The sequence below is a fragment of the Ostrinia furnacalis genome, unplaced genomic scaffold (assembly GCF_004193835.3).
Source record: "Ostrinia furnacalis isolate ACB-3 unplaced genomic scaffold, ASM419383v2 OfSCF4936, whole genome shotgun sequence".
Taxonomy (NCBI): domain Eukaryota; kingdom Metazoa; phylum Arthropoda; class Insecta; order Lepidoptera; family Crambidae; genus Ostrinia; species Ostrinia furnacalis.
Genome location: NW_021135175.1, coordinates 805,278 through 817,379, shown reverse-complemented (window position 1 = coordinate 817,379; position 12,102 = coordinate 805,278). Strand labels below are relative to the sequence as shown.

General features: G+C 38.9%; 1 protein-coding gene across 1 annotated transcript in view; it reads right to left on the bottom strand.

Annotated features, from left to right (window-relative positions):
* The window catches only part of LOC114360304 (ecdysone receptor), a 125,363-nt gene extending 114,345 nt beyond the window's left edge, over positions 1 to 11,018 (bottom strand). The window contains exon 1 of the mRNA XM_028314972.1: positions 10,740 to 11,018. Coding sequence (XP_028170773.1) covers positions 10,740 to 10,971 — 232 coding nt within the window. The 5' untranslated portion in view covers positions 10,972 to 11,018. The remainder of the gene's footprint in view (positions 1 to 10,739) is intronic.
* Positions 11,019 to 12,102: the final 1,084 nt, after the last annotated feature.

Here is a 12,102-nt window from a genome sequence, read left to right as displayed (position 1 = left end):
TGAATTTTGGGATTATTTGTTTATACCGGTCGTTGTGAAATCTTTGGGGGGCCTTTGTCCAGCAGTGGACGTCATTTGGCTGAAACGATCAAACGAACTATCAAATACGCAATTATTTATTTTCACTTACCTACCATACGCTACTTACCTCAATTAGCTTAAATACCAACACTAAGAGATGCTACGAGTGCTACGACACTATTCTGAGTGGCCCACCTTTTCAGTATCATGTGTAACATGTACCTACTTTCATTTTTATACTTACTTTATTTTTAATTTTTTAATTGTTGTAAATTATGTAATGTTTGAAACTGAATAATCATTTTTCTTTTTCAAGATGTGCAACATAGTATAGCTGCAATTTCCCATTTCGCAATATTAGGTATACGGCTGAACCCGTGTGAACAATAATTGTAATTTAGAATTATTGGTTTATACTGTCAAATTGTGTTTGTGAAGTGGAAATCTTCAGGGGAGAAATCTTGAACGAAGTGTCAAGTACCCAATCATTTAATTTCATGTACCATACGGGTACGGAGAACCAGAGTGACTGACATAGCCCGCAGAATCGCTAAAATCAAGTGGCAGTGGGCGGGGCACATAGCTCGAAGAGCTGATGGCCGCTGGGGCAGAAAAGTTCTTGAGTGGCGACCACGAGCTGGAAGACGTAGCGTGGGCAGACCTCCCACTAGGTGGACCGACGATCTGGTGAAGGTCGCGGGAAGTACCTGGATGCAAGCGGCGCAGGACCGGTCTTTGTGGAAATCCTTGGGGGAGGCCTTTGTCCAGCAGTGGACGTCTTTCGGCTGAAACGAACGAACGAACGAACGAACCATACGGGTTACTTAGCTCAATTAGCTTCGTCAACTCGCGCGTGTCTTGTGGATGCAATGTATTGGCTGCTAATAGTGTCTCGCTTACGCGCGTAGGATTCGCGGCGAATTCGCCCTCCTGGACAAGGCCTATGTGATTCTGGATAAACATTTTTTCTTTCTTTCTTCTTTCAAGATGTGCAACATAGTATAGTTGCACTTTCCAATTTCACAAGAGCCGGGGCCAAGGCCGCCGCTATCGCACGGTTGAACCCGTGTGAACCGTGTTGCAACTCTATCGGCGATCTCGCTCGTTACACTGATTGTACCCCCATGCTGTTGAGTGTTGCTCCATTGGTGTCGTAATAATCAATATTTGTTTAGGTATACAGGTTGCCAAAGAATTTGTGGTAATGGCTTCCTAGTGTAAAGAGACTTGGTTTCGAGGTTTGGTTCCTAGTATGGACCATACATAGAGCAAAATCACTTTGTTTTTGTGTTCACAGACTGGCTAAAACATAGTAGAGTAGGTTTGAAATAAGTTCTATTCCTTGCTTTGGAGCCATCATCAGTCCGATTGAACCAAGTTAGACACCTAAGTGTAAAGTCTAACTACAGGGTTGAAAATCATTATAATAGTGCCCTCCTATCTGTCATCCGTAAAAAAATATGAAAAATAAAGCGGTTGGTGTTAGAAAATGCGTAACTTAAACTTAACTCCACCGTTACTATTAAGTGTTTAAAGACCCCTGGTTAACAAAGCGTCTCACTGTACTCTTACAATCACATCAAGCTTAACACTGTAGCTTCTTATATCGTTGAAATACAGACTATTTTCCAACACAAATTTATAGGCAAATGTGCGGACGACGACATTAATTAAAAACGAAATAAAACGTCATCTACCATTACTTATCTAGTAACAAGTAATAAAGCGAGCGCAATCCTACAATTAGTAGAAATTAACATAAAATCGCGAAAGAAGATTTATGTAACTAGTTTTTTACACGAAGCTTTATATACTTTATAATATAATATCTGCAGATGTTAAAGTTAAGTAACTACGAAAGATGTAAGTAGTAATAAAATCAACTAATCGTGAAATTTCATTTTTCAGTCGGTGCTAAGTTTGCATTTATGCAAAAGCGAAAGCATTAAAACCGCATAATTATGAAAACCATATTCATGCATCGTTTTGTACATTTTCCACAATGTAGACACACCCTTATATGAATCACGGATGGCAATGACGTCATAGGTTGAAGTGGCAGGAAGAGGGCTGATTTACCGCACTGCATTTCATTGCGTGACGTCATCGCGTCGTGGAAAAAATATTGCATTCGCAAACATTGGTCAATTCAGGAATTTTATTATTTGTACAGTTTCTCTTGCTATTTAGTTCAATTATAATTAAAAGTGTATTAATATCTTACTGAATTACAATCGTACTTTATTACGAAATGTAAGACAATTAGGTAAACAATGATGGTAGACTAGCGTGCGTGCGTGTTTTAAATGTTTTTTTTTAAATGATAATAATAAATCATGTAGGTACATCTATTACTTGCTTATATCTTTTTACTAATGTGTTATTGATTCTATCACTTTCACCCGAATATTTCGCTTTATTTTTCGAACGAAGATGTTTATATCGAGCATATTACGTTACCCTTTCATCTCGTCTCGGATGTAAGAGACAAACAACTGCGACAAGCTTCTAGTGTGAATAATGGCGTACTCTAAATGTTATAACGGCTATTTGTTGTATACCTCGTTATGCAATAAAGCAGTTCAATGGGGAATCTCTGCCAAGATCCCAGTACGAGTTGGCAGCGCACTGCTGTAGCATAGTTCTTAGTATTTTGACCTATTCTCAGAGCCCTTTGAATCATGATGCTTTTTATAAGTGGCTTATAAGTCATTTGATTGTCAACTCTTTCAAGAAGACCATTAAGATGGAATTTGATTGAGTAGGAGAATGAAAATCTCTAAAATCTGTTGCAAATTAAGTAACCTACTCCAAAAGAGACGATAGTGCAACCTACTGGCTTACTTTAAGGACTGCATTTAGGAGTATATTTTTGGTGTAACGGTGATTCACTCTTTCCACCCTAGCTATTTGAGTTTGTGGAATTAATTTGTGCACCAGCGAGCGTCCCTTTAATTTCTCGAACCCTACAATTCTAATCAAGTCTTAATCGAGGGCACAATTTGATTCTAACTAGCCTAAATTACCTACGAAGTACTGAAATTACGAATAATTGAATTACTAGACCAATACAGATCATTGAAAGTTTCAAGTGAAAAGGCTTAAAGTTGAAATATTTCGTAGTTTCTCAAACAAGAGTTTGGAACTTAAATTAAGTTATTCGACTAAGTTCATTGCTTACTCTCACAGCTGGCTTGTTAGCTTTAATTTATAATACAGCTTAATTCTGCCATTATCACTTTGAAAGTATTAAGTATTCAGTATTCATTATTTCAGGACAATAATATCATTTTCAGAAAACATTTCAGCGATTCAGCAGCTACAATTTCAGGACAAAAATCCGGGGTTTGATTTTCAGAGAAGACAGGCGATAATTAAGTACTTACGGTATTATCTTGAATTAGGTTTACGCCAGTATTCACAAACATTACTATGAGGTCTCACAGTGCGCGTGCACGCACAGGGCGACACGCGAACCAATCACAGAGCTCTATTTAACGCTGTGCGTAAGATCGTTTGTGAATACGGGCGTTAATCTCCTTTTTTGAAATGTGCCGTGAACTTTAGTTTCTTTACCATTATCCTTAACCAAGCTAAACATACTGAAGCAAAATACGTTTGTTCCTCAGAATCCCGTTAAGTTTTCTTTTCAAATAAGCGATGCAGATATAACAGTCGTTGAATTTATAACGGCTCTCAAGAGAAAAGCGAATGGTCCTTGATGCAGAATTGCTAATAGAATCGAACTCCAGTTGCATGTTAACAATATGAACGCAGTGGGAATTGGAAAATATTATAAAAAGGAGTATTATTTGAAACCTTGTACTCAATCGGCGATTTGAAAGAACGCAATGCATTTAAAAGGTGCATTTACTGGAAATGAAAGAGAACTACTGAAAAACACGTCGTTACTATATTTATAATAGTTTACCAGTAATGCGATACAGTAAATACCTACTCTATTTGTAACCGATTTTAAATTGTAACCTACATACATTTTTGAAATGATTGATTCCCCAAGCAAATGCTCATTCCCAATTGCAACTACTCAAAGATTTATTGTGACAAATGATAGATCGTTCTTGGGCGTGTAATATAACTAACAGTCGTATATGAACTACTATAAGTTGGACAGATTAAACGATGTGCGTTCGATTTGCTGCTTCACTTAAGCAAGCATCGTTTGTGAATACGGGCGTTTATAACCATAGGTCAATATTAAGTAACCACACGAACATGATTTTAACTAACTACGTTACCTAATACACAACGTAAAATTCACCATAAACCACCATCCAAGTTTAATTACGAAATCCCAGCGAGTGAAGTCCCCATAAATAAATACAGAAATATTGGCGACTACAAAGAGCGGTGTAACATCTGCATAGGGCAACACTCGCCACGGCGCCGTAAAATAACACTCTGAAATATTTTATCTGTGGTGTAAAGCCGTGGAAAGTTATGGCTATTGGAAATTTGTCTCGTCGTGTGTAGCGTTTGATTTTATGCGGCCCAACGCTGTCAGCTGCGAGGCACTTGCACTGCAAGATTTATTAAGCAGCGACTGCATATTTTAGTTTTACGCGACAGTGTGCGCTATTCTGTAATAAGAGGGCACGTTTATGCACTGGCCACATCTGGACTTTTTCGAATGCTATAAAATTGTAGTTCGACTTCTAGAAATAAAAATAAATAACAACCTCCTTCTGGCGCAGTCTGGTAAAAATAGTATGATTTTGATAAACAAATGACAGCTAGTAAAAAAAAATTCACTAACATGAAAAAAGGACGAAATTTTTTGAAGATATCTCTACTAAATCTCTACTTATGGAAACTTTTGGAAGAGTTAAGTAACACGATATTTCACTGTCTTCATTAGGTATTATGCAGTGCACGCTAACTTCACTGCAAACAATCACAAAGCCATTACAAAGCAGGTTCATAACGTTGCGAAACTAAATTTAGGTGTAATGTAGGAGGAAACTTTTTAACGGCCAAAGATTTAAGCGGGCGGTCGAGTTGGAGCCATGCAGGCCGCTTATCCGTAGTATATTTACGACCGTAATCAACATTTCCACACGACAGATAAATTAAGAAAGATTCTTATTGTGATACTTTAAAAACAAATTCACAAGACACAAAACGTAAATCAGGCGTTCGGTGCGTCCCACGCCCGCTCGGATGCATTTGTCGCGTCCGTTTTAAAAATCAAATTAGAATTCTTTAAATACCCGATTGCGCTCCCAACGACCTGTGAGATATGGCTCGTTTTGTTATTCTCGTTTTGTGGCGCGATTCGGCTCTGCAAAAAGAAACTGGCGCGATCGGAGCAGGATCGCCGGCGTTTGTCGAACTAATCAGTGAAGTTTGCAGCGGATTGGCGAACTACGTCATTAAGGACCTTTTGTGACCATATTTATGAGCACTATTTTAGCCAGTCGATTTCGTCGGTTTAATGCAGCGCAATCTTTGCGTAGTATTGCAGCAATTCGTCTGAAATAGCTTAAAGTAGTTCTCAACTTTCTCTGAATCGATTTAGGTAGAATTTCGTTATAAAATTGCGAATTGCAAAAGTAAAAACTTTACTATCTTCGCGTCTAGTGTTTCTCATTGGGCTTTAAACAACGCCATAAAACTCGGGTTGTTTTCTCAAAAGCTCTATTGGGCAACGGAAATGCCTTCGTATAAAAGCTTAATGTTAACGAGCAAATAATGGGGACGCGCACAGGGGTGTGCCACATTTGTGTGTGGTCCAATTTTGGAACACTAATGGATCGTTAGTACTGCGCCCTGATTATCGACAAACAACCTCTTTCGGGGACGTATCAAAAAGCCAAAAAAAATTTATAAGTATACTTTAACTAAGTCTCCTATTTTTATTTTGCTCACTTGACAGGTTAAGATCAAAGCATTATTAAAAGGCGTTTTAATGGCTTACAGTCTTTGGTGTATGAGTCAAAACTAGAGGAATGAAAAAAGATCACTGAAAAATCTTGCGGGTAAGTTACATAAGTTAGGATTTCTGAAGGTTTAGTTCAGCCCTTGGCTGCAAGCCTGCAATGCCCGGAATCATTGGCGATTTCACGACAAAATCTTTAAATACTTTTCGGCTGGATTACTTATTTTTGATTGGTTCGCGGTATTCTTGAATGAGAACGGAAATAAACTGCGTGTGATGCATGATTTCGTTTTTCTTGTTCACGCTTATACTCGTAAGTGTAGTGTTATAACATTTGTTTTATATCAATGCAGAAAAAAGTTTTAACATGTTTAATGGCAAGTTCATCTTTAACTTTCCCTGGTGCCTGAAAGTGTTCTACGAAATTCAGCCACATTACCTTTTTGGCACATTTCCTAATAGAAAAAGTCCGTGTTTTTTTGTGCAAAATAAAGATTTACTTATCTTACATCTCCCGTTTCTAGACTAACAGGCGACCCTTCTTTCATTTCCGTGTATATCTTGTTATCTTAGTAAGTAGTAGTAATGCAGTAGTATATATATATATTTTTACCCGTGTATAATTATATTTTTCTTGTATCAATTTTAAAGTGGTAGTAATGCAGTATTATACATTTAACCCGTGTAAGCATGGAGTGGAAATCCCAACTAATATTATAAATGCGAAAGTAACTCTGTCTGTCTGTCTGTCTGTCTGTCTGTTACGCTTTCCCGCTTAAACCTCGCAACCGATTTTGATGAAATTTGGCATAGAGATAGTTTGAGTCCCGGGAAAGAACATAGGATAGTTTTTATCCCGGTTTTTGAAACAGGGACGCGCGCGATAAAGTTTTTCTGTGACAGACAAAATTCCACGCGGGCGAAGCCGCGGGCGGAAAGCTAGTTGTAAAATAAATTTCGGCTACATCTATTTTGCATTAGCCTTTGCCGGTCAGCCGTCGAGTTACGTATTTTCCATGTTTTGTTAGCGGAGGCACGCGAACTCGGACGCCATAAGGGCTGCCAACTTCAAATTAAACAAAGTTGAATATTTACCTGAATAATTTACTCGTAGTTAAGAGCTAGACGCTTTGAAGTGGTTGCAGAGCTAGAATTGAAATTACCTATTCTATCTACATATTCGATCATTACATAGCACAAGGTGACAGAAACGAAATTTTCTAAGATATTATATTGCTAAGATTCTAAATTGCAGATGTCATGTTAGTCCCAAAGAAGGATGATAGAAGTAAAACGTGTATTCATAATTGATATCGAAGACTTAGATTGATTTCACAGACTTCAAAAAATGTTTTTTCAGCACATTTCAAAATACAACAATATTAAGCTTTTGGGTACCTAAGATTGTTGAATTTCCGAGCTGGCAACCCTGAACTAACCTCACTAATTTGGCTCACATAGCTATGGAAAATGTTGGACTTTGCCGCTAACGATCTACGGACGGTAATACAAGCCAACGAACTCTGAAGGTTAACGTTATTTTAAACCAAAAATTCTCAGAAATGCAAAACCAAACGAAAGTTCCGAAAATAAACGTTACATCATTATTTAGGCGCCAACCGTGGACACGTGTAAGAAAAGTAGGCCGGTGACGTCACCCAGACGCAAACAGGCCTTACTTGAAAATTCCAAAAAGTTTTCCCTATAAACCCCTCAATTTAGAGAGTGCCAATTTTTAACTAATTCACTTTTAATTTCACTCATCTCTATTTTGGTGGTTAATAAGCCTAAATCACGCAATAGCCGGGTCGACGTCCTCATTATCACATTGAACGATAAGGCGTAACACGGAAAAATTCATCCTGATAAACCTGTCCAGTGTATCGTGGCCTTCCGAAATGCGACTGTGTGTGGCTAGTAGGTCAATGTTAGGAAATCCGCAGATCTTGTTTCGCTGGTCCATGGTTTCATATCGCCAATTGCTATGACAAACATTGGTGTCCTTGGCTCGCCTCGTTAGTACCGCGGAGGTCGACAGAGGTCGCTATTTGTAAACATTAAACAGGTTATCTCCAAAGCATTGTCGTGTCATCATTTTTACCTGACAACCATGAAGTGTTCATTCATTTGTTTTATTTTTATGCAAATGAAGCGGGTTGGAATTTTGTGTATCTGTATATGGTTTTATTGTTTTAATTGTTGGTAAAGAGCGATAGAGATAAAAAAGTTAATCCATTTATAATCCATCGTTGTATAATTTTGTAATAATAAAATTAGTTGAATTGTAAAAGTTACGTAGTTATTAAAATGATCACAAGTTATCTATCACGTTAAGCAGTGGTAGAGCATATAGAGTCGATGTGTCAAAATCTTTTAGATTCACTTTAAAAAAAAATGAATAAAGAAATAATAATAAATCTTTAGACAATTTCACACAGCGCCAGCTAGCCCCAAAGTAAGCAACTTAATGCTTGTGTTATGGGTGCTAGCTTGACGGATATACTACTTATATACTTTTTTTTTTAAATACATAAATATTATACATAGTCACACCCAGACCCATCACAGAAATTAAAATTCATCATTTCAATTTCTGCCCGGCCGGGAATCGAACCCGGGACCTCTCGGCATAGTAGTCCGTTCTGAACCACTACACCAAACGGCCGACTAATAAAAAGAATCATTTTCAAATGCATCATCTACTATGGTGAATAATAGACAACGTAACGTTATCAGACTTGAATCTAGAAACAAAATAGCAATAACCAAAACAATTGCCTGCCACAAATTACACGTACAGCCGTATTTGATACAGGGTTACACATTTCCATAATTTCCCACGCGCTTTTAATTCTTCCACAGAATGCAATTTCTTCCCTTTGTGCGTCCAATTGCTAATATCGGGTTAGGTTCCCGCTAAGTTGAAGGCCTTAAGTCAGAGATAGTCAACCTTTTTTTTACTGAGCAACAAAAAATTTCCAGCTTTAAGGCAGTGAGGCGCAATTTTTTTATTGAGACAGAAATGAGCAACGTTAATTCTTTAAGACACCGCTGGGTAGGCTTTTTATAAGGTTATATTTTTACAGGTTGAGCATCACTGCTCTAAGTGAAGGTTACAAAATGGACCGCTCAGTTCTTTGTCAGCAAGTGGGTCGGGCACTCCCGCTGTTAACTACGTGATTATGTGGTATTGTGCTAATGCATTGTGACTCGAACGGGATCGGTGTTTGTAGTAATAGCCACCCTATATTGTACTTGGGGAAATGCTCTATTTTTTATGTTGTGGTATGAAAATGTAGGCTGTAGCGCTTTACAAGTAAATAGAGTGTTGTTTTCTCCTTGATTAATAAAAATTGACGTCATATGGGTATGTTTTTTAAATCTACCTATGTTAAGTTTTAAAATACCCGTAGGGATTCAAATCCCTAAAACTTTATGCCAACTAAATACCATACTTTCTAAGATTAATTTGTCAGAGTAGAAGGCTATCCTTCACGTTATATTATCAAATAATTTCTCAACGTGTTCTGCGTGTGCTTTAATAAAGTACTTAATTAATCCTTACGTTCACGAGGCAGATTGTATTAGGGCACGTTTTGATTAAGTAATTTATTAACATGTCAATCCCTTGATTAGGGTACAAAGGCTCAATTTGGATTAAGTTAGTTTGGGTACGTACTAGATGTGTGTCTCTTTAAGCAAGATTTATTACCTAATCTCTTGCGAGCTACTATATAATTGACAAAAATTTTGCTCAGTTCACAATGATTTGTGATCGTTTATTAATGCCTATCCATAATCAAGTCATCTACAGACTTAATAATAAATCCCAAATAATAGCTGATAGGTATTTTTATGTACAGACAGAGAATCGACGCTAGCATCTGCCAACACGAATGTTGAAGTAGAAACAAAAGATAAGCACTCGCTCACGCGTTCCCTTTGTATCAAAACTGTTCGTTGACAGAAGCCCTCGAAACAAAAGGCACTATTTTACCGTCCTCGTTGTCTTTACTGTCTCTTCCAAAACGCCAATCATGCTGTACAATCTAGGTTTGTAGAAGAAACAAAAGAAAATTGATGCTAACTTTGTGTTTCTATGAAAAACTGCGACCACAAGACACTGCTAGAAACAAAACACAAACGGCAAAACGCTTTTGTGTCGATTGGATCTAGGCCACGAATCAAGTGACACTCGACTTTATCATACGTGAGGAAAGTGTGTCGATGACAGAATTTCGTTCAGGTGCTGCTGACATATTTGAAAGGTCGCGAGTTCGATTCCCGCACAAGACTTAACATTCATTGGTGTGCAAACATTTAAAAATTATTCTGCATATTTTCAGTGTAGAATAAGTAGGTATGTATAATGGATTTGTATGTAGGTATGTGCCTAAGCATTGCGGTTGCAATGGCAATGGTGACCCGCCGGTCACTCGCACGCGTGTTATATTGCCGTCTAATCCTCAAATTCGATGAAGTCAAAACAAAATACTCTCGCCTATTTTCCATTCAGTGCAAGGTGAGAACAAAACACTATCGGCAGAGGCAAACCTCCCGTCCCGATTCGTAAAAAGGTAGAGCCCAAAAACAAAAGACAGTCGACTATTTTCCATTTAGTGCAAGCTTGAAACAAAACACTATCGTCGGCACGCACACCGTCAATCCGTGAGTTTAAAAACTGCTGGTTCAGACGCAGCATTACATTTGTATCAAATCGTAAACGCACGGATACCGCCTCAGTGCAATCAGAACCACCCAGAAACCGCGCAATTATCACGCGTGTCTGAATGTAGAGCTATAAACCAAAGACACTCACCTATTTTCCCGTTCGGACTGTACGGCCCGTAGCTGCTGGACGACAGCGGCGAGGAATACCCATTGTTGGGCTGCGGCTGCACCGCGACGGGCGACGGCGACCCGCCGCCGGTCGCGCCGGCCATCCACTCGCGCACGTGTCCGTTGACCGGGTGGCCGTTGTGACTGACCCCCGGCTCGGCCTTGACCTGGCTGGGCAGGCCGCGGTATGCCACCTCGTGCTTCAGGTCCATCCCGCCGCTACCGCATGCTGGCCCGCCGGCCCCGCCGCCCGCGCTCCACACTTCTGGGGACAAAGAGAGGATGGTGTTAGAAGGAGTCTTTATTGCAGCTCTTTAAGTATCAAGAGTGACGATAGATTGCTGTCTATCACTATTGTTATAACTAGCTGAGACTGAACTTCGTACCGTCATCAATAAAATTGGAGAATCGTACATTGGTGAATTTTTAAAATCGGTGCAGTAATTTGTTAGTCAGTAAGGCTGATGTGCCGTGTGGTGACGGCAGAGTAGAATACATTTGTCACCAACCCCTACTCTTCCCGCGGGTGTCGTAAGAGGCGACTTAGGGACTACACATCAAACAGAGAATGGGCAGCAGCGCTCTCTGAAAAACATCAATCTTTTAAACNGCAATCTCTAGCTTTGTATGTAGGTATGTTTTTTTTTATTTTTTTATTATGCTAGACAAGGCAGGTATTTGACCGCAAACGCACCTGGTGTTAAGTGAGATGCAGTCTAGGATGGTACATAATAATATTATTATCTGCCCTGTAAGTGCCTATTCACTCTCGCCTTGAAAACGCCCGGAAATACATCAGCAGGCAGCTATGTGCCTAAGCATTGCGGTTGCAATGGCAATGGTGACCCGCCGGTCATACTCGCGCACGTGTTATTATTGCCGTCTAATCCTCAAATTCGATGAAGTCAAAACAAAATACTCTCGCCTATTTAACATTCAATGCGGGTGACAGGTAAGAACAAAACACTATCGGCAGACGCACACCTCCCCGTCCCGTTTTGAAAAATGTAGAGCCCAAAAACAAAAGACAGTCGACTATTTTCCATTTAAGCGATGTGTTCACATCAACGCGTCCTGTCATTGGTCGCGGCGATCTATGCAGCGTCTGCACGCAGCGATCAGCGATCATCGCGACATTTGTCACTGTGACGTTTCTGTTTTTTAAAATCGATGTAATAAATAGTAAGTAGGATCTGTTAAAAAGTTTTTACACAATTTAATTTGAATTATTCATAACATACCACTAGTCTGACCTACTTGAATAATAAAAAAGGTTTTAGAATAAAGTATCAATATCAGAATTTATTTTTATGTAATAAACAAATTTTTCTAGTTTTCTCGAG